Here is a 26,265-nt window from a genome sequence, read left to right as displayed (position 1 = left end):
TTCATCTACATCTGTTACCCCCCGCCAGCCCTAAGTGAGTGGCCCCCTCTCTCTTTCACACTGTTGTGCCGGCCCCCTCCAAGTTGTCTGCTGGGGCCTGCTGACACCAGCGCTGGACATCTCGCTTCAACAATCTGCTATGTTTATGTTCATGCGTCTGTAAATAGCAATCTATTCATTCTGAAACCATTACCCCCTGGGGGATAGTTAAGACATATGTCGTGCACTTAACCTCGTCAGCGGCCTTTACAGACATCTGAGTGCAGGTCGATCTGCTGCTCTTTGCTTGCCCATTATCTGAACAATTAAAAGCCCTAAATTGCCCATTGGTCTAGCACTGCGCAGTTTAAACCCAATGGATGGGTCTTGGATGTGAGTGTCTAGGGAGTTTTTTTACTAAGTGCTCCCTCCCTTGCTTTCATTCTTGTTGTTTCTCCTGCTGCGTAGGCTGCATATGGTGAGCCTGAGTCAACTTGTCAGGGCAGGAAGTCAGAGCAGCGATGAACGAAGAAGGTTAAGAGTCACCTGTGAAGGAGCTCTGCACTCGGAAATGCTCCTCTTCACCATTTGACATATTCCTCCGGGCCATGTAGGGAGTGCGCCGACCCCGCAGCCCCAACCTGTGACACAGCTCAACCTCCATGCTGCATCACCTTTTAGGCATTTAGCTGATGCTCCCATTCAAAGTGACTCACGGTGAGAGCAACAGTAAGAAAACATTATAGGCGTCCTTACTTGGCATCAGTATGACTCTGGAGCGCAAATCATGTATGTAACATTCTGCTATGTATGATCAAGGAGCATCGCCGTAGAACATAGTAGAGAATGTTGTCATTAATATAGGTTTGGCTGTAAAATTAGAATAGATTATTCAGGTTAGGGTTAGGGTTAGGATACACACAGAAATACAGTAATGTACACTTTATTTGTGAGTGCAGATGTTCCAAAAAACTCAAGTTCATCTAACTCTAAATGTTACATTTGTGAAGTACAAGTACATGAGTATCACCTGAATATTCACAGCTTGTATCATTATTGGTTTTTAGCAAAGCTGAAATTCAATCTTGTATTTTACACTGAGCCCTTGTATTGTGTCTTTGTAAGATCACATGTTCTGACAAAACCAAAATACAGGTTATGTGCATTAAGAACTTGGGAGCAAGTCTGACATCTTAGCAATATAATTACTCCGAATGTGAACTTCATTACGCTGACCTTCTCTCCCAAGACTGTATCAGCACATCTAATAATCAGTAATGACCAGAATGAGGGACCTGAGTGCGACGGAGCGGCACAGAATCCAAGACAGATCTCCATTCTCTTTCCTCATTAAACTGTGTAAATAAACTGTGTGCATCATACAGCTGGGGGGAAGCCTGTGGCGAAGGAGAAAGGGGCCGGACATATGGCTCTAATGGTTCAAGAAGCCTGCAAGATAATGAATTGCGCTGAATAAAAGCCCACATCACACGAGGAGGATGACACCCCCCTTCGCCCCCCCCCCGGCCTTTACAACAGTCATTAGCAGCTCATATCCACCCAGGGTGGGGGTGATGAGCGCAGCCTTGTGTTTTTCAGTTGTGAAAGGGAGCCAACAGCCCCCCATTTTCATGCTTTTTAACGCTCATTGACATGGAGAACGATAGTCGTGCAATGCTTTATGATGCCGGTGGGTAAACCTCAGCAGGTGAGCCTTTCCCCCTCCCAGAGCCACAATAATGCAGGGTCTTTAATGCATGCTGGGCCAGTCGAAACTAGAGTGTGGTCCCCATTAGATCAACAAAGAGGAAATACAAACACACAGCCACAGGATGTATTGGTTTTCAGAGGTGGCCAGGTACCAGGCATTCAGATGTTTACTGCAGAGGACGCTGCTGTCTTCAACACAGGACGATCTGAAAAGCTGTTACCATGCGCTCTATTCTCATTCATTCATTGATTTTAATCGTTCAGTAAATGGAGCTGTGTATCGAATTGTGATGGAAAACATATATGGAAATCCAGTGGAAAGTCTGTTTACACAAAGGAAAACTCAAAATCATTGTGACTTTTAGGTTTTTATTTTCAGATCACATCACATATTTCAAGACAGAAATTAATTGCACACCAATGTTTTTATTCATTCTTTCTTAATTTCTACTTTTTTTTACAAAAATAATATTTAAACTTGGAGATGAACTTCAATTCAAATACAAAATAAATAGACAATTCAACAATAAGACAACCAATTAGCATGACATAGGCCTACTGCACTCTAGTTGCAGTCAGCACTGCAGACCGAAACCTGCTGTGACAGCAGCAGTCAGTGCAGCCAGTCTGGACATAAGACAGTGACGGGCTGCTCCTTACTTCTTCTCATCTTTCAGTCTTTCCGTTCTTGACACAGGCAGGCGTCTGGCCCTCGGCCGTGTCTGGGCATGCATTCTCATAGCTGTGAGCACTGGATCAACATTGTTGCAAGATGGCACACAGCAGCGTCTGCACAGTCACTCTCAGTCAGTACAGTGTTTCTCCTCACCGAAGACTCTTTCACCAGCAGGAATAGGAGAAGAGCGGGTACTGGCTCCACTCGGCCACGTTGCCATGGTGATAGCCGTGGTGCACGGCTTGCGCGGTGTAGTCGGCGGCCAGGTGGTGGGGAGGGGGGTACTGGGCGGGGCCGGGGCCGCTCCACTGGCCCAGCGGCTGCTCAGCGCCGTAGGGGCCGTAGATGTGGTGGCCCAGCACCCCCGGCTTGCCGGCCTGGGCCATGGTCATGTTCAGCACCCCGGTGTAGTCCTGGTGGCCGGGGAGGGGCTGGGGGCCGCAGGGGGACGGGCCCATCTCGTGCGTGCGGGACTTTGAAGACTCGTGCTCGGGGACGGTGGCGACGTCAGGGACCCGGGACTCAAAGCTGCTGCGTCCCGATCCTCCGTTACTGCTGCCGATGCTGGAGGAGGGAGACGGGGACTTTCCGTATTCGTGGAACCTGGAGAGCAAAGGGAATGTCGTCAGTGATTTGTGGGTGGCGTGTTTGCTGTGACGAGACTAAGTTCTTGTATGTTTCAGAGGATGTGTATCACTTCAGTGGTGCTCACCTGTAAGGCTGGTAGGAGGCTGGTGCCGGCACAAGCTGCTCTGTGTTGTACATGTCCCTGGTGTCTGTCCCAGCAGGGGATTCAGTCCTCACACTGTGCTCCCTCTCAGCAGCCCAAGGGGAGTAGCGCTCCTCCTTGACTGCATCAACCTCTTTCCTTTTCGGCAGATCTCCTTCCTCCCCCTCGTAACCCTCGTATGACGACCGGCAGAAATCTGCCACACACAAATCAGACACAAATGTCAGACACGAATCATCAGATCAACTTACAGTACAGAGCACAACAACACAAAAAAGCATGAGCAGAAGAAGAGTCTAGAGTCAGTACCTGGAGGACTGTCTTCTTCAGACTCTCTGTTCAGAGCGCCAGTCGTCTTGGCTCGCTTTTCAGGGCAGGCTGGGTTCTTGTTTGCACGCCTGCAGAGAAACATCAGGTTTATTAAAGCAATACTAAATACACTCCTGAATGCTCAGGTTAATAGTCATTCAAGCATCAAGACAAAACAGCCTATGTGAAAACTACCATACCAACCTTTTTGTATTCGTTCCTTCATCCCGGAAACCTTTCGCAAATGGGTTGTGATCTATCTTCAGCTTTGTTATCTGAGGGGAGGCAACATCAATTCAGTTATTATATTAGGTTAGGTAAATCTTAGTGTTGTGTGATTTCCTCACCAATAGCTGGCATTGGCTTGCAGTTAAAAAGGAGACTGACCTTAGTGTTCTGGTAGGCAGTGACTGCTGTGAAGGAAGTTTCAGGGAAGGTGAAGGTCTGGAAGACACTCCAGCGGACGCTGAACAGATCATCGGCCTGAATGATGTGGAAGCGCGGGTGGTAGCGATGCATAGAGTGCAAAATGATCTGCAAAGAGAGGAAGAGTTGGATCAAGGTCTGAGTCCTTTCATTTTAAGCCACTTTCAGCTGCACTGCACACTTCCCAAAGTATCCATTTTGTGGGGGGAATAAGTCTGTAGCAGTCTGTAGCAGTGTTATCATTTGTCAACCAAGGATTTAAATTACCCACTATCCTTTAAAAAGCACCATCCTTTGTTTGAATTTGCTGCTGTCAATCATTGTGTGAGTCACTTTCTTTACATGGTGGATATCATTTGGAAATGAGGAATGGCTGCTAGCGCGATCCACTTTGATTCATGTTACTTACATGGCCGTGCTGGTCTAGCGTATTGTTGGTGAGCTTGAGCTTGAGGAAGGAGACGGACTGCTTCATCCAGTGGCTCCCCGGGGCTGGAGAGTCTGGGTGGAGGTAGGTCCTGCAGGGAGGCTGGGGCTCCGCTTTTCCCGCCACCTCCCATTTCTCTTTATTCCACTGGAAGGAGACAGAGAGTCAAAGCATCATTAGGCTAATCTGTCATACAATAAGGTGATTTACGGAGGAGCACCGTCTTCCCTTCCCACAGTGCGAGGGGGACGATGGAGTGGAGAGTGATGGTTGGCCACTACCACCCACGGAGATAGGGGGCTAGTACAGTGGGCTCCCAGCAGGGGATAGAAAAACAGGAAGAGATAACAGCCTTTGATGTGCAATGTCAGGGGAGGGGGGCGGGTGGGGGGGTGATAAAGAGGGGATGGGGCTGAGTCTTGACTGAGGATACCAGTAAGCACTCAGGGGAAACTATGGCCAATGCCATGGTTGCTATAAATCAAGGCTAAAATTTTGACTTGTTTTCACTTTTTGAACTGTGTGGTAAAAAGTAAAAGTACTACAAATATTACTTTCTTTTACTATTCTGATTTTAGTGTTTTATAAATTAATGATAAATCTCTTGTTGTCTTACCTTATACCTGAAGCCATCCTCAGGAACCATGTCAACCAATAAGATGTACTTGGCACATGGAATCAGGCCAGAGAGATTAATTTTACAGTGTGGAAACATTCTCCTGTAAAAAAAACACAAGTGGATACATGAGTTAATATAAGCATAGAGCCATAGACAATAAAATATCCCTTTCAAACAATCACAATGACATTAGAGTGATGATGACTGGAGTAGTTTTCCAACATTTTTGACTGGTGAATGTAATTTTCCTGCTCGTCTTACCTGCCCGGCTTAGTGATGATCATCTCCGTTCCTATCTCATGAAAGGACTTCCAGAGGTCGGGGTCCTCCAGAGTCATCCTGATGCTGCCCTGCAGATAGGCATCGGGGCCAGCAGCCATGGAGGATGGAGGGGGGCCGCTGAAGCTGGGCTTCAAGTCTAGTAAAGAAGCGAGATTCATCATAGCCATGCTTTAGTAACTGTGAAGATATTTGAGTTATCTGTGATAAAGATAAGAAATACACAGCTGTGACTAATCCTTCCAAAACTAATTAGGAAATTGGAGCTTTTGATGGAAAAATCCAGTGGAAATCCAATGAAGGCTGGATGGTCAGAAAACTGTACTCACCTCTGATGGACTGCATTCTTCAGATTGAGTGGCGGCACAGGCAGAGCTGGAAAAGGTTCATGCACTGAGGGCCGATCAGCAATCCAGTTATCAATGATATCCAAAGTGTTGGTTTAGGTCTGCGCTCCCTCCTCGCTCATCTGCCTTCTGTGTAAATCCAGTGGTTCAGGGAGTATAAGTCAGGCAGTCTTGTGGCACCAGATAAGTAAGAGATCTTCAGTCCTGCAGGATGGGGTGTCCATGACTTTTAAGGGGAGCCCTGCAGTGGGTGGGGTCAGGAGAGCCATTCCCAGGCTTTGAAGTGACACAATGATGAGTCAGTGTCCCACTGTGATTGGAGGGCGCTGGAAATCAAAGAGACTTAACAGAGCCTTGATACCGTCCCCACAGGAAGGGGGTCGGAGGAAATGCATCTTTATTAACTGCTAAGAGACTTTTAAACAAATATGGACGGGCTTCCCTGCTGCAGATCGGGGCTTCCAGCGGCACCAAAATCAGTGTAAATATCATTCACACAGACATAACCGCACACAAACCCCCCATTTAGTGTCTTCATGCAATGTGGTAAAATATCCATTATGATTAATTTAACACAACTGATAGAAATACAGGAGAAGGCACATTCAAGTGAGATAATCCATTTTATTTAGCATTTTACATGAAAGGATTCATTATTTGCTCAAAATAGGAGTATTTTCTGTCTCTGAGAGTCTGTTGAATATAGAAACGTAACACTCACATTTATCATTGTACAAATCCAATATATTCATTTAGAATTGCATAAAATGATAGTAATTTCAACATTTTCTAATATCTAACATCTGATCACCTTTACACTTTTCCCAAATGTCTCAGCTTCGGCCTGTTCCCCATCATAGAAATTGAGAAGTGGGTGGGAAACTCTGTGTAAACCCATAATGGCGTGATGATAACATGCAGTCTTCCTCCAGGTAACTTTTACCTGGGGGCGTCTTGTGCTGGCTGCGGGCTGCCGGCAGCGGGGGTTGTGTATTGGGGAGTCTAGACAAGCCCCTGCTCTGATAGATAATCTCATTAGGCTAGTTTCCCCTGAAGGACCTGGGTTCTCAGTGTGGAGAAAGCCAGTGTATAGGCTAGCAATTAACAGCCAGTTAGCACCACAAGCCCAAGTCAGCCTTGAATGGGACAGGAGGGAGGGAGAATAAAGACCTGCCACAACAACCCAACCATCCTCCCACCATCCACAGCCAGGCAAATCCACGAGTGTCATTCACAGGCTGTCTCCGCCTGTATCATACCCTGTTACCACAGGCAAAACAAATGCTAAACACTGCAGCTATTAGCATAGAGGACCTGCATTCACAATAACTGAACCAAGTTCCCACTCTTGACATCAAAATCTGAATTGACTTGCATGACTTTCATGTCTCATGCAGCCTCTCCTGGTACAGTCCCAACACTTGCAGTTACTTTTCTCATTGTATTCTCACGTTTGCATATTGCATACAATACCTTCTGTGCTCTCAGTTCTCTAACAGAATGGCATCTTTTGCTGCTCGTCTCCCAGCAACTGTATGGATAACGGCTCAGTTGCCAGAGCCGGAATTTCACTTCAACAGCAATTTGTGCAACAAAGCAAAATAGCCTGATGAATGTTTCCCCACTTTCTAAGTGAGCGCAGCTATCTGAAGAATCAGCAGTTAAGTGTGCATAAAGAGATGTTTACAACCAGAGAGTCTTGCCTGTGAAAATATTGATTAGTCTGTTGAAGGGTCCTGTGTTGGGTCGATGTAGAATAAAACAGGATAATGGCACGGTGGTAATAATGGTGCCATCAACAAAATGCACTTGAGATGCAGAGCTCTTGTACAACCACTTTAGTACTCGGGCATAGCTCATGTTAAATGCCGAATGGGGTTAAAGCCCTGCTGCAGGACTGTCCCAGTAATCCCCCCTGGTGTGGAGAGCCAACTTGGTGGCAGAACTTTGGCCTTGAGGAAGTGCGATGTGTTTTTATCCTCCTTATGTGAAGCCAATTGTTGTCGAGGAGTTATTAATCACAGGTTCAGTGTGGCTCTCCTCACTTAGCACTTCTGAGGGGCAAACTCCTGCTTCCCAGAGACCTCTGAGCGGTCTGTTCTCAGGGTCTGGGGATCCCCTTCAACCCTTTCACGGGGAGAAGAGATCACACAGCTCTTTGTGTGTTCAGGAGAGAACAGATAACACAAGAAATGGAGAGATTTTGGCGGTAAATCCTCGGGAGATGACCCGTCCGGCTTTAGCGAGCGAGTGTGTCAGCGGCAGAGCCGAGGTGTACATTTCAGCAGCGGCAGTGTCAATCCCATTACACGCCGGGTCAGGAGGTGACAGGTGGGACTGGTGAGGCTTCGGTACGTGGCCCGGGGACAAAGGCAGGGGCCGCTGTCGTATGTAACAGCTTGCCTCGGGGGATTTGGACTTGGATGACACGTCAGAGAGATAGCAGTCTGGAGAAGACTGGGTAGGATGGTAAAGATATGTGGGGAAAGTCAAAGGCGAGCAGCAGAGAGACCAAAATGGCAGACGAGATGGCGATAGACATTTCCCATAACCTTTCCCTTAATCACGAGTTTGAGGTTCTACCATCTGGCCGCAGGTTCAGATGTCCACAGACTAAAACAAATACAACCAGAAACTCATTCATCCCTTCAGCCGTTACACAGTGGATAAGCTGGGGCCATAAAAACAGCGATTTAATGCCCTCCAGTCCTACACGCTACGAACAACATGCACTTTAACTTGTTTAACTTGCTTGTTTTTATTTTGATCATTACTACTTTTAAAATGATTTAACTCATGATGTTTTGACCTATTCTGCAGTTAAATAGGATGCTACATTATGGAGTGTGCACTTCATAGTACGCACTTTATCCAGACATGTACAGTTTTAAATTGCATGTACTTTATCTTGCTGTGTTTGTCACCTGAGGGTTGTTGACAACAAAGCACTGAAGCTCTGAAACTGTATTATTACTGCACAGTATAATACAGTATAGTATTTGATTTCAATAGGTGATTCCACTTTTACCATGTGATACTATTGTGTGCTAAATGTTGAAACTGTTTTTTAAGTTTTGAAACAAATTGCCTCAATGAGGACATTAGAGTTTCCTATTCTGTTCTATTCTATTCTGAGACTGACTATGACTGGTAGGGCAAACCACAAACCAGGTGGATTTTGTCTAAGGCCCATCACTCATTTCCTCCTCTTTATGGGTATCAGACGCACCCATGTGAGACACTGAGCGGGCCAACGACGATATCTTGTCTGATAAATTGTCAAATACTGTATATGAGTTTTGCTCATTACTAATGTTTACCAGGGAAGAGTGAATGAAAAGAGATGATCGCAGGATTCCTACAGTAGATAGCACACTCACAACTAACCACAGATATCCTCAGTATCAAGCAATGATACAAGGTCAGCTGATACCCCTACTCAGACGAAACCCCCCATGACTAATGCCTGTACAAGCCTCTTTTTTCTTCTATTTTACCTGAGTCTCTCCCTGTCTGCTCAGTGATCACCTTCAGCAGGGATGTTCTACCTCCCAGGTGTCAGTCTGTGGCCATTTGCTTTAACTGCACAGATCCCCTTGTGCTCAGCAGTTAACAGCTGCCAATACACAGCCAGGTCCCAAGGATCAGACGGCTCTCTAGCAGCCCAATAAAGAGCCCCTGGAGTGGACTGACGAGAAATCTCACACCTTTCGCTCACATTAGCCATGCAGCATGCCCTTTTGATGCTTAATTGGCCACTTTGAGGGGTTTGTAGAGGTAGCAGCCGCTGGCTGGAAACAACCTGATGTCGCAGGAGACCGAACAATCACACATCACAGGAGAAATGTCTCTACCTGACAACAGGTCCATCACAATTTCAGTTCCTCTGCTTTTCTATCCTGTGGTGTGATTAGAACGGATTCACAGCCCCATGTCTAATCTTCTGTGGATCTGCTGGCACAGCACAGTATTTGATTCTGAAGGTATGAATACAAATAATGGCAACAAAAAACACCAGCATGAATTTTTGAGCTCATAAGATGAAATCACAAGGTAAAGTAGCTAGTTTGCTCAACAGGAAGTTTTATAATTTATAGGATTTTATTATATTCATTTAGATCCCATTCAGACTTTGCAGAGCAGATACAAAAATAAACCTTTTTTTGATGATAGAATTGAGAAAGACCGTGTTGAAATGCCCTCTCTGACATCCCAAATTAGGAGTGAGCGTGATGTCACATAGTGAAACTAGGGGTTGGGCGAGCACACATTTGGTCTGCCACATAAGAAAACAAACCTCAAATCTAGCTTGCCTGGCAAAGGGGCAAATGACAATTTCACAGCACTTCATAAGAAACTCCTGGAAGTTGCTAATGAAGACTAATGACTTCCCTCGTGTCGGAGACTTCACACCAGAGTGTACAAGCCCTTTGACCACAAAGTCAATGTGGGCAACAGGGTGGTCTGCCGGCTACAGGGGCGAGTGGGGACAAGAAAAACACCACAGCTCCATAGGGGGCATGGTGACTGAAATAAGAGGATGTTTTTCCTCATCTTTCAAGTTTCAAAAACAACTAAGGGGAAGATAATTTACACTAATGCCCATCTTGTAATGAAACATTTTTGGATAGTTCTTAATTTTAGTTTTAATCATCAGGATTGTTTCATCTTGACACAAATTATGTTGTTTGGATATTATCTGTATTTTACTTCCAGCTAATAGAGAATTCATTGTCCGGATCAAATATTAATGTTATTGATGGAATTTAAATAACATGGTTCTCAGTTTTATATAAAGTCCCAATTGGTCTGGGCTGCACCTGACTTTTTGTTGTAAGTTAATTTAAAACAACATTCAAAATGAATCCTCCAGCCAAAGGTCATTAGCATATTTGAGGCCTTGTAATTTTACAAACCAGTTCTTGAAATCTATATCCTTTTTTCTGACAGAAAGTGAAATCAGGACACACACACACACACACGCATAATCACTTTGGCGATATGAGAGCATTAGCAGACTAAAGCATAGTCTAATGGAACTGAAAGACGAATGCTGCTGTCAAATAAGTGAAACTATAAGAGCTTTATAATACTGTAAGAACTGAAGCCATGCTCAGATAATGTCGTACCTCACTGCTTACATGCCAGACTCTGCCTTGGCAGTAAATGAAGCCGAATGTTGCTTTTCATGATTTCAAAACATAATAAAAACCTCAGCTCTTACATCCATGGTTGGGAAAACATGCCATTTATTTTCCTGGTCCTTAATAGCCCTATAATTTACTCATAAATCACACTCCTTAGTTTGTGATATTCTACTGCTACTAAGTTTGATAGATGAAAGTAGTCAAACTGGCAGTAACACTTTATGACGACCACATTCCCCCCATAAGGAATTATAATTAACTCAAAATGCCTTTTGACCATGTTTATAAAGACATCATGCTTACAAAATATTTGTTTTATGAACAGAAGCATGGTCATAAGCATTATGGATGCATTATAATTCCTTATGAGAGCCCTTATAATGCACTGTAGTTGTAGTTGTGGCAGCCATAGACGTTTTCCCTCGGACTCCAGAAGGCCTCGGCACACTGGAGAGATTTTGCGGTAGAGGCTAAGACACAAACCACCGTCATATCTGATGTAGTCTTGGTAACACAATTTCTTTCTTGTCCTTTCAATATCATAAATGGACAAATTACATATAACCGTTTCCCTACTGTGACAACGGATATTATACCCATTATTATCATGCCGAAATAAATGAGCTAAAATTGTAAATGAATGTCAGAAAATGTTTTCTTTCATGCTCATATCATGCCATAAAAGATCATTACTGAAATTTGCAAATCAAGAAGTGATGTTACTATACAGTGTAGACTACGAAAAGACCTTTTTTAAGGTCACAGTTTTGTCAATGAATGCCTTCTCTGATGGGCAAGTGAGGGAAAAAACAAACAAAGCATTTGTCTGATCTAAACTTAAAAATGAATATGTGGCAAGTATAGTGTAGTAATATATGTTGGCCAAAAGTTAGGTACTTCATCTCTGTGACTTGATTAGATTATATAGAATGAAGTTTGATCCTTACATGTTGTCCATCCTCATCTGATGGGAGTTGCAGGCACAATTCAAATAGTCCATTTACTGTGGAAACAGCCAGAGGCATAATGAAATTACACTTGCATCTTACCCAACTCTAAATGAATGCAATAATAGTCATTATAAATATATGTAAAAGACCCTTGCAGGGAAAGATTTTCTGCAGACTTTGAGGGCAATTTAATTAGCACACAGCACAGGTACGTGTTTCTCAAATATATTTTTGGTTTGTGACATCTTATACGCAATCAGTCCAAATGTAGAGAACAGTTCCCCTCCAGTAGCCTGAGCTAAGGGGACAGAGCAGAACAAAAGCCTTGAGCCCAGTCACCTCTTAGCCATGATACATTCCCAGAAGAAGCTCAGCAGTAGAATATAAAAGTATCTTACACCAAAAAACAAAAAACAAACAAATAAACAAAAAAATACAAACTCCCAACAGTTTTGTCAAGGGTGATACTGTTTAGTTATTCATTTGTGTCCTTTTTAAAAAGTCTTTATAGACGGCTTTCAAGAAACATAATCAGTAAATATCCTTCTTTTTATAGAAAACAATCTGTAAAAAAACATTCTGTTGTCTTCCTCTGAGTTAAGCTAGAATTTTGACGAATTTACCAAAATGGTTCCATTGGAAAGGCATCTGTATTATAAGGTTTTCCTCAGCCTGCATTTCAATTCCACTGAATTCAGGAAATAAAAGAGATCACATGAATGTGTCCAGTAACTAGTCCTGTCCATAGTTTCCTGAGTTGATTGGAATTGAAGTGACCCTAACCCTAACCCTAACCTTCACACTCTCTCACACGCACACCTCCACAGCTTAACTCAATACCCAGACCATTAGAGCAGTCACATTGGAAAGATATTTGGATTATGATATGTACAAAAGCTAATTTCTAATAATCGAAACCAACTCCCTTTCTATATCATTCTGATCAATGCTGGTGACAGGACTTCTTCCTGGTAAGAACTGTTCCTCTTAGCTACAAATGCACACAAAAGAAAAAATATATATTGGACAAAATATTACAAGAAATACAGTGAGTACAAAAATAGCACAAAATTAAGTGACAAATGAAAGACATCCCAAATGTTAAGTGTAAACATATCCAATCTGCTACAGGTTAGGAGGCCGTGCGGCGCAGCGGCCCCACAGACAAACTTCGAATGCAGCTGATTGTCCTCATTTCACCTTTGCGTCCATTGAAATATGTCATGTATCAATGCAAGTGCCTCGCAGATTAAATTATCATGCCTATGTAAATGGTCAAAGTGGTTGACAGCAGGTACATGCTGCTGAGCGCCAGTCCGGATTGAAGCACCTCAGATCGGAGATGTAGAGTTCTCAAGACGAGGATTTAGCTGCAGCTTAGAGATACAATTAGCATACGACATCAGAAAAGATGCATAAACAAAGGGCTGGACGGCTCCGCAGGCCAGAAGCCCGCTTCGCCAGATCCAGCATACAGTTGATAAGTTGTTCTTTTATAGCGCTTCCCGTTTTCAGTGAGTACAGGAAAGCTCTTTTAGCTGCTGTGCCATACGCATAAATGGCACGTTACAGACATGCTGTGAAACCGAAGACATCGCCTGTCATCCACCATCACCGCTGACAACCAGAGCAAAACAGTGACATGACAGGCGACGGGAATACTGCATTTTCTCAGTTCGGGAGTGCCTTTTTTCTTTTGCATTTTTTTTTCTTTTACCATTTCTTAACGCACGAGAGAGAACAATAGCATCAACAAAGACACGTTAGCTGCAGCGACATGTACCATTCCGTTATCTTAAGACAGGGGCACGGGGGTGGGGGGTGGGGGGGTTTGGCAAAGTCAGAGGCCGAGCTGCGAGGAGCGTGGCCCGGGCGCCGGTCGGTTTTCAGCGGGAGGCTCAGATGTCCATGTAATCGTCCTCCTCGTCCGACTCGCTCTCCAGAGACGACTCCTGGCTGGACGTCTCCTGCACCTCCAGCGCCGGCTGGCTCAGCGTGTCCTTCTTGACTGTGGCTGCAGACTGGGAGGACAAGATGACGTTCTGTACGGGCACAAACAGCAGGGGGCACTGTTGGGTCTCAGACAGGCATTCGACTGACTACAGGAGAGGAGTTGAGAGCGCTGTGCATGTGGTTATGCATGGTCACACACATACACATACACAGGCAGACACACACACACACACACACAGACAGACAGACAGACAGACACGCGCACACACACGGACACACAGACACAGAACCACAGGCATTTGCATTTTAGAGGCAGACAGAATACCTTAAGTCTCTGTTTGGTTTCTTCTGAGATGCTGCCTTTGGGGGAGAGCAGCGTGGGCGTAGGAGGCGTTACTGTGATCTCTGGTGGGAACTTGGTAACCGTGGAAGGGATGAAAAGCTTTGGCATGTTGGGTGGGATACGAGAGCGGATACGGCTGGGGTCTGGAAGCTTGGACTGCTCATTGCTGGCATACTGCTGCTGGTCTGAAAAAAAAGAAAGAAGAAGAAATAGATGAAACAAGAGGGCCATTTCTAAATATCAGAACGTTTTGAAGGTTTAGAAAGTCAGTGAAAATTCTACTAATTAGACAATTTAATTATTAATTCAATCCGTTTATCCCCCTGTCACCTTTTCCTACCCCACCTCTAATCCGAGAGGTTCTGACCTGGGCAAAGTTGCGCGGTGCTACATGCGGCAGGCTCCTCCTGGTACCAGCCTGCTGTCATTTCTTGCCCTTGGGATACAGTGGCGAGTTTCATTTGTTGACAAAGGTGAGACTCCTGCTGTCGGTATGAAAGTCCCTCTGAGGGCTCCTCTCGCTCCTCTGTGGACAAAACACACTGTCACAATACGGCAAGGCGATACATGTAGGACATGGTACGGATTTGTTTTTTTTTTTATAAAATGAATACAAAGGATGGGTCTCCCAAATGTCACAAATTACCACAATTTTACTTTAATAAATGATCTAATAAGATCCCTCGCTAACAAAGACAATTGTAGCAAAATTATTTTTGGATTTCTTTTTTTTTAGCTATCTTTGGACTTTTACAGCAAATAAACAGTGACAAAATTGCTAGTTATTGTACATTAAACAGTCAAAATATGCAGAACCTAACTATTTGTAATTGATGTAGAATCCAATGGACTATAAGCATAAAGATGGCGGAATAAGTGCTGACGATTTTAGCACAAATAAATAACGTGTATCAAGCCTTGATTCCTAGTAGTGGTCTTAAAGGTCTGTTGGAGTGATTCAATGTATTGAGTTCACTTCCATCTTCAGTAGGCACTAATGTGAAATGAGTTTATGTGAACTAAATCAAACATACACACACAAAAAGTAATAACTGAAATACACAACTATTGCGATCAGACAAGCTACTTCATTTTTATCTTATACAGGCTTGACTTTCTTCTGCCCCTCAGGTAGAATTCAAGAATGAAGCATTTTAAGCATACTGATGAGGGTCATGCTGCTTTTTAGATTAGATTTTATTTAGATACTTTATTATCCTCCAAGAGGAAAGTTGTTTTGACAGTCTGCACAGGAGTTGAGTATGCATATACGTGTCTAACATCAATGAAAACCAATACAATAATCCACCTCTCTAGTTTCTCCTTTAATGTTGCCTATACCATTACAATAGTACACATCAGTGCAGTGTTGCCTGATGCCAGATGTGTGTGTGTGTGTGTGTGTGTGTATGTTCATGCACACATCCTTTTGCATATGTGTTTGCACAACCTTCAAAGGTCTTAAAACATTAATAACTTAAGGACCTCTTGAGAAATAGTTTGCTGTGTGGCTGCATTGTGGGTTTCCAATTAAGGAAGAAAACAACAAGACAAAGACTGTTGGCAAGAACTGTACCAGAGCCTTTCCTTACAGGTAACACTAGCAACATGCTGCACTATGTATGACAACGCAATGAAGAACTCCAGCCACCGCTGTATGGTTAAATGTCAAGTTTGAATCTTAAATATGGTTTCAGAGGTCTTATAAATGTAACTATTTCTCTTTGTACTACTTCTCAAGTGACACATTTCCCTGGTTGCGCAGATGTATACTTCTTATTTGTGGATTAATTTGAACTTAAGTTCTATTTTGGCTGGCATTAAAAAAGCTGTGAAAAAGTATTACATTTACAGAACTTTTGTTTTGTTTTTGTTTTCCCTAAGAAATAAAAAAAAAAATGTAAGTCGTAACTATCTTCATTAAGGTTTTGCTCAAAAATTGTGATAATATTGAACCGTGAACCCAGTATGTGTATTGAACTGAACCGTTAGCTGAATGTATTGTTACATCCCTATTAAATTTGTATTTTTGATTATGTTTGCAAATGTGGAAAAAGCTTATGTTACATTATTTGTTTGTATGGTAATACATCATGGAAAAATATAAATTATGGCCCAGATTCAGGTGAGCTTGAATTGGGGTAGATTTTGAGTAAATTCAAGTAATGTAAGGATATTTTGGGTCATACCCCTAATAAGCAACAACCTATGTAATAATCTTTCAAGATTCTTTATATCTTCCTTTTATCCATGTTATCCACTGTTTAAGAGATGTATAGCTCTCTTATAGCTAGGGGTTAGGGGCTTTAAGTAACCCATAGTTCCCAGATATCACTGTAAACCTAGAAAGACCATGACTGTGAGGTGAAAGCAGGAAAAAATAGGTGAGCCAACTGGCGAGAGCCAAATCCAATAGCTCCTCAGTGCTCATCTAACAGAAATGCAATGAAAGCTTGCTCAAAAAGAAGTGAAGGAGTTTTCTAACACTAACAAATACTGCGGATGCATACAGTAGATTCAAGGTCCCTAAATCACAGGCAAAGTTGGTATATTATTTTTATTTTCCCCCAAATGTTTAAAATCCACTAGAATATTAGGGGAGTTCAGGCTGAAGACACTAGGTTTAAGGGTTGTATTTTTACTGTAGGTGGTGAATATGAGACTAAATGCAAATGCATATTCACCACCAAAATATTCATTACGAGCATCAGAGATGATTATTCCAAACCCCTCCAGTAATTCATGTAGACATAAACAAAAGAAAAAAAAAAATCACAATCTGGATGAGACAGCTCTCTAAAACTCTTAATTGGGGGACTGACAAAACCCAAAAGGCAAAATAAAACCAGGCCAGGGTCTAGAGTTTATGTAACCGAGCTGTGAAAGGCCACAGGTGCCCCCTGCTGGTCATTTAGACTAAGAGCAAGGCAGAGTCCTCACAAACTGCACAGACACCTTCAAAGCCTCACTTCCTACTCAAGCAGAGGCATCAGCCCACCACAGGATACACCTGGGAATTAAAACACCACACACACATATAAACTGAAGTACAGATGTCTTTTAAACTACGACTCAGCACTACAACTCAAAAAAAAGCATTTGCTTTCCAAAGCGCAATCATTGCTGGTCACATGTTTTTATACATTACATCATGGCAAACACCACCAAAATAACCAACTGGTGGTCAGAGATGGCAGAGTGGGGGCTACTGTACCTGTGTGTGGTAGGAAGGCCATGGCTGCAGCAGGGTGGCCGGCTGTTCTCCTGTGCTGCGGCTGGTCGTGGAAGCCCGAGGCTGGAGGTCTGGACAGCTTGCTCAGGGGCTCGTACACCGATTTGGCTTGGCCGTCCTGGGCGGACAGCGGGTGGCAGGCGGCGTGGCTGAGCAGGACCGGCGTCGGCAGCGAGGCGGGGAAGAAGATGTCGCGGTGGTCCTTGGTGTACTTAGGTGTGGTCGGGGCATCGCCTGCGGACTGTTGGAGACAGAGAGAGAGCAGTGGCGGTGAAGAGGTGCGATTGACCTTGGGGATCCATCTGCAGCGCCAGCCTTCCCCCTGCTCAGGTAGAACGCTGAGAACTGCACATCCTCTTCCCTGGAGGCAGAATCTTTTGCAGGACTTGAAGAAATGGAATGAGTCACAGTCGATACCACTGCACTTTTCACACAATACACACCACCACTCTTAGTCTTGGCTCTTTATGCTAGAAGCAATGATATCCTTTACAATGTTGCGAGGTCTTCCCTAGGGGCTCGGAGGCTTACTTGTGTGCCGGACTCAGTGGCTGTGTGGGGTGCTGGCGAAGAGAACTGCACTAGACCACGCTACATCCCTCTGTGCCACTTTCCTGGGCGTCCTTTTGAGGACCACTCATAAACACAAGAGCTGCACAAACAACCTGTGACAACAGCCGCCCTGCTCCCACAGCCGCTGTCATGGCAACGCAGAGGAGCACAGTCAAAAGAAATGAATACACCTTCTCTACAGTTTTCCCTTTAAAATGGATGAAAGTTGAACTAGCCTTTCTAACCCGTTTAACCAGTTCTTCTTCATATTGTTCTGTGTATGAAAAGTGGCCAAATTTAAGAAGTAGCTAAAGAAATAGGGCAGAATGAATTTAACATCCAGTAAAAGGAAGCATTGTAGACTTCATAGCATCAGAATGAAGTATACAGAATTATTCTACTGCAATAATTATGTATACAAGTCCAAACACACTGTGAAGTGACAGTAAATGACAATACTAAATATGCCACAGAGTGATCCATGTCAGCAGCAAAATCCAATTTGAATGATTTATTGTTTTGTCAAGGTTTCAAAAGGCCCATAGGCAATGTTGAAGGCTATAGTCTACTACTGTCATGTACAAGCTGATAAGTAGGCTTAACAAATATGTTAGCACCAGATAATTTGGCAATAACAGAGCTTTCCATTTTTCTCAGGCTCTCACTGCTGGGATTTTAAGTCAAATTGTGCTCTGAGTCAGAGCTGTATGATGAAGCTCCCTGAGGGATTCACACAGCAGAGCACAGACAATCAAACAAACAGAGCAGCCTTCCAAACCTTAGACAGCAACAGATCCCTCAGCTCAACGCAGACCGGCACGGCAGCTACAAGCATGCACAGAGTTCCAACGCTAGCTTTGATGATTCACATCTCATGAATTAAACATCGGCAACAAAGACACGAACAAGTCAGTTGGACCCTGTGCGTTAGGAAACACTGTACCTGAGAACACTGCAGCAGACTACATGCAGTCACTCTGTAGGTTCCACTAGCGTTCACTGTGTGGCAAGAGCGGGCTGCTGGCAGCAAGACTGAGGTCCGAAAATGTGAATCAAACAATGGTTCTCTGCAATTATCGAGATGGGGCTTTAAATCAGACTAGTACCGCTGTAGATGTCATCTACGGTTTCGGTCATCTTTCCAACACAATTGAAAAGACCAGCCAACCGAACATTTTAATTAAATTGCCTCCCCAAATAAGACTGATGATGGAGCTCCTTTGTGAAGCTAAATCTCCATATTCTTCCATAAGTAAAGCTCAACATTCATAAGCCTGCCTTTGCCCAGTATCGCAGTACAGTGACTCCATGAACTCTCTCTGAGGAGGCCCAATGATACGAGGGCCAGTAGAGCAGGTGAAAGACTGCACCATCTCCCCAGATAAAGTACAGGAGCAAAGAAAAACCGATTTTCAAAATAAATCACTCTGGAAAGTTCAATCCATTATCGACAGTTTCTGAAGATTCAGGGCATGACAATGATGAGCACACAGGTTATTCAAATTTGACATGCTTCCCTGACATGAGATCTAGCTGAGGGAGCAAATAATAGGGATGAAAACAGAGAGCACAACACAGCTGATTTTCCGGATCAGCACCATACAGTTAGACCTCGCTCTGCACTTGCGGGGGCTTGAAGGAATGTGCGAATCTGGATGAAGCAGTTTATTGAATTTTTGAGGCACAGGCAAAGACTTTTTCATATCTTCGAGCTGAGAACTCCAGGGTGCCAACTCACAGTTCCCATTTCATAAAAGCACAACCCAATGCGAACCCCAACATGAGTAGGCGGCACAATAATCACACAAAAGCAGCCATTTGATGGACTTCAAAACAAGCTTGCATGTAGAAGCACAATATCTTATGGGTATCCAGGTCATTTTAGAACACAAATGACCATCGGGAAATTACTTATCATAATCTGAAACCAGTCAGCAATGACGCCGTTTACACCCGACAGTAAATTCTCAATGCAGCCTGAAGATGCATCTGGAGTGTGTCAAGTTAAGGCTTCAAACCATTTTTTCCGATCAACTGTGGCCTCACGTACACCTGGCATGAAAATCACAGTGCAGATAGAAGATGTATCAACATTCTGTCTTAATTAAGTATAAATGTAAATACACAAAAAATGGAAACTGACTGGAAACTGATTTCCAAACTGCCCACATAGCCGTTTCAGTAAAATCATCTTCCAATCCTTGTGGGTGTTTTTACACGTGTTTAATAAAAGTGGCTAGGAGCCCGGTCTAAACGCAACCTTGTTGTGTCTTATCCAAGTGTAAATGCTTCAAAATAAGTAGATAAACAAATGAATAGAATAAAAAGAACAAAGAAAACAAAAATAAATCATGCAGAAAATAAAATCATATAATCACTGAACTGGGAAAAAAGAGATTTATTTTGCCCACAGCTACTTTTCACAAGCCTGAGGTTGCGGGAACATCACCGTGACAACAGGATGTGGGCAGAGAGACCCTTGATGACTGTGTGGGCAGGAGGAGGGAGGGGAGGAAGGGGGATAGGAGTCAGCGACAGAGGATGAGGCAGAGCAACTGATTCGATAAGGAATATGAGTAGTAAAGACAAAGCTCTGTGGTCATTATTACTGGTTTAGCTCTAGCTAAATCAGCAAATTCAAACAGAGCATTTCCCATTAGCTTTTATCAGTGTAATCGGACACATCCTTGTTTAATGAATTCAGATGCTTTTATCTGGCGTCTTCCCTTGTAAATCAAGTGTGGATTTGCCTTTCATGTGCAAATTACAAACAGCAAGCATACCAATGCTCAGCTGAAACCAATAACAAGTTTGGCAACTACTGGAGTGAGGCTGGAGAGGACAACAGGGAACATTCACGCCACACTTTGGGCTATATTTAGCACTGGCAGGTTGGAGCAGGGAAGACTTGAATAAGTCTGGGAATTACCCACTTACTCATCAGTTTAGCACACTTTACTACAGATGCTGCCTGGTTAATTCCCCACATTTATGAGATTACAACACAATACCTGTCCCTAAATGAACAATATTATGAGATAAATAGCATCCTGGGTCAAATAGAAATCGCACATGATTCTTATTGTTTGTTTTAATCTACTTGGAATGCCAGATGGGTGGGGTTTACCACATCAGGGCAATTCAGATAGTGCCTGGAAAGTCAATCACAGATAAGTATACTAAATTGACTCCAGTGCCTTCTTCCGATCGTCTAAACTTTCTGGAGCTGATTGTATTCTCCTATGTGGCAAACCCCACCCGATTTGTACACAAAATAGGTTAAAACAAAGGAGTTATTTGCAAATACTGTTCGACTCAGTTTCTGCTAAATAGCTACACTGTACTGTTCCTAGCAACAGAGCCATACTTTAGGTCTCCTGCGCCAAATGCACCCAAATAAGGCAAACTTAAACATGGGGAGTGGACCACTCCACAGACACTGTATTCAAGCCTCTCAGATACAACTCTTAGCAAAGATGCACCCACATAGCTGTTGGCTGTAAGAGTAAAGTTAAAAAAACAACAACTTTTAATCACAAGCAAGTCCAGTAATCTAAAATTACTATCTAGGTTGCGGGACAATGCTGACACTGCTATTCTACGGCATTACTGAGGTGTATAACTGAGGTTTGTTCTGGATATTCTGCTCCTGATCCCAGCTGAATCATAACCAAGGTAATGGAAACAAGCAGCGCTGCTATCCTTTTTAAACTTTCACCTATTACAATCAAAAACATGTTCTTTTTATGACTAATTTCATGAACAAAAAGCGTTTATTAAATTCTGTCATCCTGAATGTTTTCTTCTGCAGTTTGGATAAAGGCTATATAAAAGTAATGCATGATGTTGACAGTCATTGAATAAATCTTGTTGCCGTTCCGGTGGTCAAATAAGAATCGGAGCAAAGTTTAAGTTTCTGTTTGCTTTGTGGACCATCTCCACCAGCATAAACATCCTTTGAGTAGCTTCTTTTAAAGCCCTGCTATGGAAGACTGCTCCAGTCAGACGGGGAAACAGATGAAACAGATCAGAGTATCTGGCATAAACCAGGATAGATAGCACACACATTTAGCTCTCGACATAAATGGACACTACAGTATGCAGCTACACTGCACAAGAAAGTGTAAATCAGAAGGAAATGTGGAGGCAGAGAAAGATAGCAGAGGAGCTGAGTTTAACAGTGTTTTACCTGTCTTTGGGCAGAAGTGGCCAACTGTATCTGGCAGAACTTGACAGCTTGGTCCAAAGCTACATCCTCATCGACCTGAGACCGGAGAACAGGCAGAATGAAGAAGTTAGGGCAAAGGATGAGAGCAGAGCAACATATCTACATGTTCATTATTCACAATGTCATAAATCATTTCATGCATCTCATTATATTCAGTATAGCCAGTGCACTACTGCATACTCGTGTTCTACGGCTGCAAAAATATTATATGTCATGCGGCTTGAAAAATGTATATTTTATATGTATATTTCTGGAGTGATATGTGCAGCCTATGGTCTATCATAAGTCCCTTTGCACGGTTTGTGGTCCAGTTGTCCATGTACCACGTGTGCTGATTTGTCAACACGTCTCTGCACCAATGCAAACAAGACAGATTCCTGTAATTTCTGATTCTGACTGTCGGAACCAGCAGGAACTCTTCTGAGAGTCTGCAAATGGCTGACTGATCATAGCACGGGCAGAGAAAGGCTCTCATTAGGACCCGGTACAGCCAGTAGATGTGTGGTGTTGTGTGGGAGTTAGGGAGCTTAGCTACAGCAGAACATCATACACTTAGTAGTACTCTTGTTCACACAGCCGTTCCTTTCCCTCAAGCAGCCTGTTGTATGCAGTGGTTCAGGGAGCCCCACAGGGAGGGATTTCACGGCAGCCCCATTCTGCTATTTTTCAAATTATGCAACTGTCAGATGGACTGACTCAAGCTTCGATGTATCACAGGGGGCAGCCCTCTGTTTTGACTTCATGTCTATCCCCCCTGCAAACGTTCCTCGTCAAACCACACCCACTTGCCAGTGGTGACATCAATATCACATAATTCATGTTTGAATATAGCTAATTTTAAGAAGACATCTCTCTAGTATTCCTCCACAATAAAATCTTTCACTTAAACTCTCAGGAATGTCACTGGACATAAATAACCTTTTAATGCAGTTTTTAAATGCAATTCTCCTATTATTACAGAATGGAAGTGAAGCTGATACGCTGCAACAGGCTGGACCTGGAGAAACCTCGGGGAGTATTTGGGAGACCATCATGGCTTTTCAGAGATGGTGGAGGAGCTGCTACACTTTCATTAACAGATAGTGTTTGATAACGCCCGAGAGCTGTCATTTGAACACATTCTGAGGCCATGCTTTGGGTTGTGAAATGTGGAAGGGCTGTTAGCATGATGATGTGTGGTCGAGCTTCTGAATGGGCGAGCTGGTGCAGTTTTTATCCTTCACTTATCGAGCTGCAAATACTTTCTGATGGGAGAAAATGCTCCGTCTGTGTTTAGAGCATAAGATTTAGTGGGACTTTGAAAGATTAGTACCCTAAAGTGATCTGAAAGAAAAAAAAAGACTGAAATATGCAGGAGTTCTATTCTAAATGACAAAAAAAATCTAAATGGCAAGAGGCAAGGGACAGATCTAAATTATAACTACATGCAGCTATGAAATGCGAGAGACCATATAGAATACAAAACCGACTGAGAAAACATTTCATTAGCCATATGTAGTTACTGCAAGAAAATGCCCAGACAAATGAATTGCATTTGATTTGCTCATTTGATGACAGAGAGCTGCCATGCAAAACAAGCTGGTTGGCTATTCTTTCTTCTGGATGTGACTGAGAAAATGTTCTCTTTGTTACCTCTTGAAGTGAACAAGAAATGATAGCAACTGGAAGAAAGCACCTAAATAGGACAAAAGCTATAGTAGCTGGCCTAGCCTAGCCTATTGCCCTTCCTGTTACCTCCCACTCCAGCTGCAGCTTTCTGACATGACACATAGCCAATGACATGGCAACTTCCCTAGGGTCAGCATTGATCTACAGCTCAATAAGGCTATATAAGCTGATGTGAGCTGCTCTGTAACGACACCATGAATGCCACAGCAAGCGCTACAGTTGGAGTAACTTCCAAACACACTTCAAGCTTGCTCCGGAGAAATACAACGAAGGCATCCCTGTCACTGTGATGGCACTATGCCACTAAGCATTTTCACTTTGTGGCACCACCACCACTATTACATTACATTACATTAATAGAGAATTTCACCATTACATAGGCTTTGTATGGGGGCAAAAAATGGTTAACATGGACATTGGCAAGCTGATTTAGCACCCAAAGGCAAGATGCAACCCCTAGTCCAATCACTGTAATTTTGAAATTGAGGGAACGCAGTGGTGTGAGATGCATAATTTCTTCAAGTTTCGGCAAAATCCCCTATCTCGAATTCATCATGGAGGAAAATGAAAGGATAGTGTAGATGTATCTAGTAGAGATGGGGCTCATTTTTACAGGAGGCTTGACATAGCAAAAAGCAAAATCTCTGCAACAAGATTTTACTTCTTTTTTAAAGGCTATTCCTTGCCCGAACCATAGATTAGGTGTTAAGTGCAGTATTTACTACTTGGAATTTGATTTACATTTCAGCAAACACTAGGTTTCATACAGGTTTCCCTATGTGGCCTCGATGTAAAATTCCATGACTTTTCCCAACCTAAAAATGTAATTCCTTCCCAGTTTGTTAATGTTGTTTTTCAGCTCTGAAAAGTTCTCAAGGGGTAAACAGTCTGGTTTCCACTTAAATTGGGCTTGCTGCGGAGAATACGATGTACAAAAACAGCAGAAAAACACCATCTATTGCTATGAATGTGTGAAAGAAGTTGCAAAATGCATTCAGGCATATTTTTGTAAAGTAATCCAGTTCCCTGATATCCCATGACTTCCCCAGAGAATTTATTAAATGTCCTGACTTTCCCTGTGTGGCATACACCTCTCTAAATTCCATGATATAGAAATTCCATAACCAGTGGGAACCTTGCTTATGTGTGTGATCTTGCTAAACTGCATTCATGACATGGTCTACATAAAACCTGATAACCCACCAAGAGGGATCATTGGACTGGAGGCTATGGGGCATGCAACAGCAGAGTGAACAGAGTGGATAATGAATTAAATGTTTAGAGTGGGTGCTTTTTGCCATCAGCCCTGGCGTGACCAAAGAAAATGATTAGCATCAACACCTGAAGAAAAGTCACAAAATGCAACCAAATGGTAGCACTCTGGAGCCTTGTGACTGAATGTGACTCATTCAGAGAGAGGCTCTTACTGGGTCTCCAAAAATAAGCCTTTCAATAATATTCTTAAAAATTATGCTACACAATGGGGCAACATATCAGAACCATTTCTGAGTTCAGAGTCGGCAATCTGTTCAAACAGTAATAGCAATGTGCAGAGGTTGACTTTGGTTTACTGTGAGTAATAACACAACCGTGCTTTATAAGCCTGGTTTGCAGTAGTGTTTGATACCTGATTGAAGCAGGGAAAGTCCCTACACTGCAGAGGGGGTTATGTTACTAATTCAGCTTAGAGAGGGGTTTCCCCATTTTATTTTAGGAGTGCTCATATCAAGCATGCATGACAATGCAGAATAATAAAAAAAATTATAGTAGAGCCTATGTTCTCAGCAATAAATAAGCAAGCTTCTGTGTACGTATATGTGTATGTGCACGTCTGCCTGCATGCCTGTATCTGATATAAGCACACCAGAGACACCTTGTATATCTTGAAGAGGTATACCTGTTTTATGAGCATGTAAGTCTCTGACATGATCTTTTCAATGCGCCCCAGGTCGTAGGTCATGACTTTCTGGCCTTGCTGCCACACCCTGTAGGCATCGAGCAGCAGGGTTTTGCCTGACTCCACATCCTCCAGTAGCTTTCTTTTCCTGTTGGGCCTTCGCAACAAGCCCTGATCAGTCCCACTGGCTGTCACTGTACCCTTCGGTGCTGGGGCCTGGAGCTGCTGCTGCCTGGAGCTGATGCTTAGCTCCTCCAGAGACAGCTCTGGTGTCCGGCTGCTCTCAGCCACTTTCTCCCCAGGCTCCGTAGCGCTCCGTGGGGCCTCAGCCTCCGTTTGGCTGCCCTGAGAATCTGCAGTAGTAGAGGGCCTCCTCCAGTGGCTAGTGTCCAACTCCATGGGTTCCTCTGGCCCTGTTCTGAGCCCCTCAATCCCAGCAACCTCCACCTTCCCAGACTGGAGCTCCTGAGCCTTATCCCCCTTGTCTGTGGCCAGTGGGGCTGGGGCAAGCTGTGCCTGGGAGGCCTCCCTGGGCCCGGTGTCAGGGCCTGTGGCACAGACTCCCTCTGTGAGCCCGGGCTTCTTAGGCAGCGCATGTTTGCTGTCCTCTGAACTGGGCCTGTTGGATGCATCCGTTGTGGTCATCTCCCCCATGGAGGGCGCAGGCACTTTGGAAGGCTGCTCAGACACCTGAGAGAGAACAGAACCTGTCACAACACAAGGTGGGTGCATGCCAAAAGCGTAAAACACAGAGCTGCTCTCAGAGTGTGTACAGTGAGTTCTGCTTCCTTAC

At 43.6% G+C, this 26,265-nt stretch overlaps 2 protein-coding genes across 2 annotated transcripts in view; both read right to left on the bottom strand.

Annotated features, from left to right (window-relative positions):
• Window positions 1–2,529: 2,529 nt before the first annotated feature.
• Window positions 2,530–5,555, bottom strand: tbx16 (T-box transcription factor 16). The gene is made up of 9 exons (XM_071927879.2): window positions 5,485–5,555; window positions 5,138–5,294; window positions 4,874–4,976; window positions 4,240–4,404; window positions 3,792–3,938; window positions 3,609–3,679; window positions 3,405–3,493; window positions 3,078–3,291; window positions 2,530–2,968 (listed from the first exon to the last, which is right to left on the bottom strand). The coding sequence occupies exons 1-9, from the start codon at window positions 5,498–5,500 to the stop codon at window positions 2,530–2,532; spliced, it is 1,401 nt and encodes a 466-aa protein (XP_071783980.1). The 5' UTR covers window positions 5,501–5,555.
• Window positions 5,556–10,597: 5,042 nt separating this feature from the next.
• Window positions 10,598–26,265, bottom strand: part of cabin1 (calcineurin binding protein 1) — a 42,864-nt gene continuing 27,196 nt past the window's right edge. The window contains exons 34-39 of the mRNA XM_071927823.2: window positions 25,473–26,162; window positions 21,869–21,943; window positions 17,110–17,368; window positions 14,263–14,421; window positions 13,878–14,080; window positions 10,598–13,641 (exon numbers count right to left, since the gene is read on the bottom strand). Of these exons, the coding sequence (XP_071783924.2) occupies window positions 13,498–13,641; window positions 13,878–14,080; window positions 14,263–14,421; window positions 17,110–17,368; window positions 21,869–21,943; window positions 25,473–26,162 (1,530 nt within the window). The 3' untranslated portion in view covers window positions 10,598–13,497. The remainder of the gene's footprint in view (window positions 13,642–13,877; window positions 14,081–14,262; window positions 14,422–17,109; window positions 17,369–21,868; window positions 21,944–25,472; window positions 26,163–26,265) is intronic.

The sequence above is a fragment of the Centroberyx gerrardi genome, chromosome 8 (genome assembly GCF_048128805.1).
Source record: "Centroberyx gerrardi isolate f3 chromosome 8, fCenGer3.hap1.cur.20231027, whole genome shotgun sequence".
In the NCBI taxonomy this organism is placed as follows: Eukaryota; Metazoa; Chordata; class Actinopteri; order Beryciformes; family Berycidae; genus Centroberyx; species Centroberyx gerrardi.
This window is presented reverse-complemented; position numbering and strand designations above follow the sequence as displayed.

Bases quoted from the DNA above. Each gene is read 5' to 3' on its own strand.
- tbx16 (XM_071927879.2), bottom strand. The intron at 3,939-4,239 runs GTAAGTAACATG...CTCTCTTTGCAG, and splicing joins CGCTAGACCAGCACGGCCAT to ATCATTTTGCACTCTATGCA. The intron at 3,494-3,608 runs GTTGGTATGGTA...GTTTCTCTGCAG, and splicing joins GAAGGAACGAATACAAAAAG to GCGTGCAAACAAGAACCCAG.